Source organism: Lepidochelys kempii, chromosome 4 (genome assembly GCF_965140265.1).
Source record: "Lepidochelys kempii isolate rLepKem1 chromosome 4, rLepKem1.hap2, whole genome shotgun sequence".
NCBI lineage: Eukaryota > Metazoa > Chordata > Testudines > Cheloniidae > Lepidochelys > Lepidochelys kempii.
In genome coordinates, this window is record NC_133259.1 from 66,203,174 (window position 1) to 66,209,173 (window position 6,000).

Here is a 6,000-nt window from a genome sequence, read left to right on the forward strand (position 1 = left end):
AGGGGTGTATTTCTCTACCTTTCGAGCTCTGGCATCGTGGAAGGGCAGGGTCCTGTTCTCAAAGGGCATGGTACTACATCAACAGTTTATATATTTTAAGGTCAGAGTCATCTGTGTATTGAATAGAGAACTTAAGTTTCATGGCCAGGCCATTTCCTCCACATTCTTCTTAAGGAAGCAGCATAACCAAGTTTGGTACTATAGATAACCTATAATTTGGGTGGGTGGGGGTTAGGCTGCTAGTTAAATTGCTTCTGTGATGTATCTGTGTCTTACTCTCTGTGTGTGTGTATACACACACACACAGTATCTACAAGTGATATTGTTTGAAAATCAATCATACACCAAAATAGCAGTCAGTGTTTTACATGCTTACAAAAAAAGCGAATAGCGTTCCTTATCAGAGCCCAAACAAGACAACAGGAAGAGATTATGCAGGAACATAAATAAAAAGCCTCTGTCCTAAAAGCCTTTTCAGAAGGAGTTTTAAATTGATCAGTTTTGGAGTTTAACATAACTACCACTCCTTCATACAAAAAACCATCTGATCCACCTACAGTTATCTTTTAGCTGCTCCCAATCCTGTTGGCCCACCCCACCACATGTATTTCAATTCACTATTGGACTTCCCCTCTCCCATCCATCCCCACAGGCCTCTTGAGCCCATAGCTGTTCTGAAAACTGAGAAGCTACACAAAACCACAAACAGACGACTCCCCTGTTGAATAAACTTTGGTAATATTTGTATATATAATAGAGCTGTTTTGTTTTCTAATAAACAAACAGATTCAGGCTGCCGCCTTTTGTTCTCCATCACATCTGTTTAAAAGACAGGTATAAATTACTTGTACTCTCTTGGACCGCGTTGTAAGGGAGATTTCTCAAGTCATTTAAAAATAACTAATAAATAAAAAAAAAGGGGGGGGGGTGAAGCAAACAAGCAACAGTAAGGTTACCTGCTGGATGCTAGTTTGTTATTATAAGCACTTCTCGCCTGCTTTTAAAAAAAACCTCCAGAGCACTTTTACAAGAGTAGAATCATTAGTCGGTCTGTGCAGCTGGGGAAACTGAGGGACACTCTCTAAATGTCACGTGATGAGAAGCCTGTGCAGGGCTGGCAAGAGAGGACCCCGCTCCGTGACTTCCCGGGCAGAGTCCCGGCCCACGGGCCCACGCCCCTAAGGGGCAGGCGCAGCCAGAAAAATTAAAACGTGGGGCCGCGCTGCGAGCCTCCCTCCTTCGGGCCCAGGGAATCGTAACGAATACCCCCACGCCTGCAGCTGCGGAACGGCTTTCCTAGGGCTCCACAGCACGCCGGAGCGGGCTGCCCCCCGAGCCCGGGGACCCCCCACAGCTCACCGCACAGCCACGCCCCCCCCGCCGCCGCCGCCGCCGCCCTGCAACGTGCCGCGACGCCTCCGGGACCCCCGCGTGCGGCGCCCTCGCTGCCGGGCTGCGCCCCGCTGCTCACGTTATCCAGCTGCCGCTGCGGCCCCGCAGCTGCGCCCGCCACCGCCATCTCCGCCTGCTGCCGGGCTGGGCTCCCCCGGCGGCAGCGCCCCCACTGCCGTCCCCAGCCCTATTAATGGGCGACTCCCCTCCCGCAGCGGGCACGGCCTCCCCGGCGCGGCCCAGGCCTACGCCCACCCCGCCTGCCGCGACCGGCCTTAAGCCCGCCCCCACGCCAGCCTCGCCCCGCCCGCCGGCGCCCCCTGTCGGTGATTGCTGGGCAGCTGGGCTCGCGCTTGCTGCTCTCCCCAGCGCTGCGCCCGCCTTTTCCGAGCCGGCTCCCGCCTGCTTCAGCCGAGGCAGCAGCAACTCTGCCATCGCCAGCGGACGGGGAGGTCGGGGCCAGGCCGGGTACACGCCCCTGGGCTGCAGTGTCTTGTCTGGCTGGGAAGCTGCGTCAAACACCCGGCAACTGGCTGTGAGCTTTGCCGGTGGTTTGACCCAGCTGATTATTATTATTTATTACAGCGTTAGAATCATAGAATCTCAGGGTTGCAAGGGACCTCAGGAGGTGATCCAGTCCAACCCCCTGCTCAAAGCAGGACCAATCCCCAACTAAATCATCCCAGCCGGGGCTTTGTCAAGCCTGACCTTAAAAACTTCTAAACTTTGTATTGAAAAAGTACTGGGTCACAGCGCAGGCCTTGGTGCTACTTGCTGTATAAACCGGGGAGACGGTCCCTGACCCCCCAAAACCAAAGCAAACTCCAGAGTGCTAAGGTCCCATTAGGGGAAACTGCTCAAGGTTGCTGTGTAGGGCTAGCTTTAGTGTGGGTCCATGGAAATCATGAAAGCAAGGGTGCCAAACCCAAGTGGTGCTCTGCTCTGACAGTGTGTGCCTGGTAGCGGGAGCCAAGCGAGGGTGATCAGACAGCAAATGTGAAAAATCAGGAGAGAGGGTGGGCGGTAATAGGAGCCTATATAAGAAAAAGACCCCAAAATCAGGACTGTCCCTGTAAAATTGGGATATCTGGTCACCCTAAGCCAAGCCCAGCTCTGCCCTTGAGTAGAGAGCTTGTTGCTCAACCCCGACCCCCCTCCTCTGCATACCAGGCTGGGATTAGTGGTGCAGGGGATACTTCTGTGTGTTTTCTCTGTCCCCCTTTACTACAAGATAGAGCACACATTGAATCAGGAGGCTACATCCACCCCAGCTCAGTCACCCACAGGAGGGATGTGGCTTTCTCACTCCTGGCTAGAGGGCAAATACCACTGATCACCATCTGCTATGTGTGGCATGGCTAATGGGTCTGCGATGATGCAGATTCACTCGCCAAATATTCTCTTTTGCGGAAGGGGAAGGGGCTGGGGGAAAGAGGGCTGTCTCAGTGGACTCCTTGACAACCCCAATCATGCAGCTCTTGCATAGGTGATCTGTCACTGGAGGATTCCTCCATCCTTCCTGACCATGACACAATTCCACTGCATGATGCTTGCATGGGTTGATAGGCATGGAAGTGAAAGGTATTGATAATTACAACACAGGCAACTCTAGTGCACGTTTCCCTGCCAACACGCCTGTTCTGGAGCAACCAGAACTACAGGCTTGAGATGTCATTACATTTCCACACCCATTCATTCAGATGAGGCAGCTAATAAGAAGCCCTATAAGGATTCCAACTAGTGCCAATTATTATGGTGTTCTTGAGAATGTGGATACTCCTAAATTGGTTTAAGAGTGCATTATTTCAGTTTAGCTTAAGTCAGTTCATTACTGACTTGTCAGATCAATATGGGGCACTCTGAAACCAATTTAAGAGTTTCCATACAAGGGGATTGTGTCAATTTAATGAAGAACATTTCTAAACTAATTTAGTGAAAATGGTACAACTTTTTTTTGCAGATAAGACCCAAGGCCTCCTAACATTGCTCTGGGAGCAATAAGTGTAAATGTAATTTATATCTACTTTAAGGCCTCTTTTTGCTGCCAGAGCAGTGGCCTTAGTGAAAATGAGAGTCAGATTCAAACATGTGAAGGAGGTATGAAATGTATTTACATTAGTTGGTAGCTGGAACTGTTCTTTTTAATTAATGAAGTCTGGCTTTTTAATATTTCAATCTTGTACTGATAAATTCAGAATAAGCCCAGATCCTCCTTGGTATTTAGGCACCTAAGTCCTATTGAAATCAATGGGAATTAGGCACCTACATACCTTCGAGGATCTGGGCCTGAGAGTCTGCCGATGTAGTGTGTCTAGTGGTTAGACTAGGGAACCCAGAGTCAGGACTCTTAGATAGTACTTCTAGATCTGCCCCTAATATTTTGTGCCACGTTGGCTGTCACTTAAACTCTCTCTGCCTCAGTTTATCCATCCATAAAATGGTGATAATACGTACCTCCTAAAACCATTGTGAGGTTTAATTATACTTGATCATAGCCAAAAGGTGAGAACCAAAGTTTGGCTTAATAAATATTTGTAAAGTGCTTTGCGGATTTACATGTGCAGATAGATAATACTGTATATAAGTACAAAAACTATTATTACATTAAGCAAATGATCTGTCGCCATTTCAGATTCACTTGTTCAGCAGCCAGGGGCGGCGAGTTATATACACTCGTGGTGTCCGGGCTCAGTAATATTCAGGGCCCGGGGGCCCGGCTCCACGAATGTTTGGGGCCGGGTCTCTCCCCTGGCCCCACCTGCCGCCCCCCCACGCCTCCCCCAAGTGTCCCTGGGCCCCCACTTGCTGTCTCCACTCACCTCCCCCGGCCCTGGAGCCTGCAGCTCAAGCTGACTCTGCTCTGCTGACTCCCCACATCAACTGCTGCCGCAGGGTCTTAGTGCTCCCCATTGACAAATGGCAGGGCAGGCTGCCCTGGCCCTGCCCCTGCCCCTCCGCCCTAGCCCTGAGCCTCTCCAATGCCCTAAACCCCTCAATCCCAGCCCCAGACAGAGCCCTCATCCCCCCACACCCTAATCCTCTGTCCCAGACCTGAGCCCCTCCCACACCCCAAGCCCCTCATCCCCAGCCCCAGCCCCAGCCAGAGCCCCGCCCCCTCCAACACCGCAAACCTCTCATCCTCAGTCCCACACCCCTCACCCCTGCACCCCCTCCTATCCCCAAACTCCTTCCCAGAGCCTGCACCCCTCACCCCCTCCTGCACCCCCACCCCCTGCCCCAGCCCGGAGCCTGCACCCAAACTTCCTCCCAAGGCCTGCACCCCTCACCCCCTCCTGTACCCCCACCCCTTGCCCCAGCCAAGAGCCTACACCCAAACTCCATCCCAGAGCCTGCACCCTTCCTCCCCTCCTGCACCCCCTCCCCCAGCCCAGAGTCTGCACCCAGCACCCAAACTCCATCCCAGAGCCTGCACCCCAGACCCCTCCCCCCACCCAAACTCCCTCCCAGAGCCTTAGGCAGGTGGGGTGCGGAGTTTGGGGGGCAGGGGCAGGTTCTGGGCACCACCAAAATTTCTACAAACCTGCCACCCCTGGTAGCAGCAGCGTTTGTAGGTGCCTGTATCAAGCTTTTTTTCCCCAAAAATCCCAGCATTGCTACCACTGGTTCAGGTTAAACAGAAACAGCAATAGTCATTGTGAACCACTATGGGTAGGAAACTGGTGCCACTTTAGGTGACTTTTATGTTTTCTATGCCTACAAAAATTTTAGGACTTGTTTTGTATGTAAGCAGTGTCAGGATGAGCTCCACCCTGACATCTGGTGGTGAGGTGTGGCAAGTTGGGGGAAAGAACTTCAGGGGCCGATCTCATTTGCATAGGCACACCCACCACGCCTAGAATGAGACCATAGCTGCCCAAATGGTCACTTTGGCTGCTGTGGGATCCCCAGTGTCTCTGTTATTGGGGCAGGAAGAATAAATTGTTATAACCCTGATTATGGGAACTGTGCTTGTAACTGTACGTGGCCTTTTGTTATGATGGAGGGATTCACCATCAACTAAGTAGCACTTGCTAGGCAAGGGTCATGGGTTCCAAAACTGTGTGAATGGAGAGAGGCTGGGGACAAGTATTAATACTTGGTGGTATGGGCCCCTTGGTGAGGGCCTTACATGCTGATTGCACTTCCTCCTCTCTCCACTGTGGAATATCAGAGCTAATTGTGATTTCATTAGAAGTCTAGTTATAGGCTGCTGAGCTCACTTTGGGCTGACAGTGCACCAGCACTAGGGCTCCTCTACTATAAGCTGAATTCACCTAAGAGCTGAAATCACTGAGTGTTGTGTTAAGTAGTGGGGGAGCCTGAAGATATACTGTGGAGCAGTTTGACGCGGAGCAGTGTGTGGATGGCAGGAGCTGCTTGTAGGCCGTGGAGCTGAGTGAAGGAGTTCGTGGGGCGGCTGGCGGAGCGGGGCGGAGCGGAGCGCAGCTGAGCGAAGGAGTTCGTGGGGCGGCTGGCGGAGTGGAGCGCCGCTATGGAGCGGTCAGCTTCAGATCACGTAAGGTGCCTCTTACTCCCGTCCCATTTCCACCCAGGTTGGGAGGTAAAGCTCCGCAGATAAACTTTCGAACTCTGAGGCTGCCCTGACCA

General features: G+C 52.1%; 1 protein-coding gene across 1 annotated transcript in view; it reads right to left on the bottom strand.

The window, feature by feature from the left end:
* The window catches only part of TMEM192 (transmembrane protein 192), a 39,052-nt gene extending 37,416 nt beyond the window's left edge, over positions 1 to 1,636 (bottom strand). Inside the window, exon 1 of the mRNA XM_073341536.1 lies at positions 1,472 to 1,636. Coding sequence (XP_073197637.1) covers positions 1,472 to 1,519 — 48 coding nt within the window. The 5' untranslated portion in view covers positions 1,520 to 1,636. The remainder of the gene's footprint in view (positions 1 to 1,471) is intronic.
* Between the last annotated feature and the right edge of the window lie 4,364 nt (positions 1,637 to 6,000).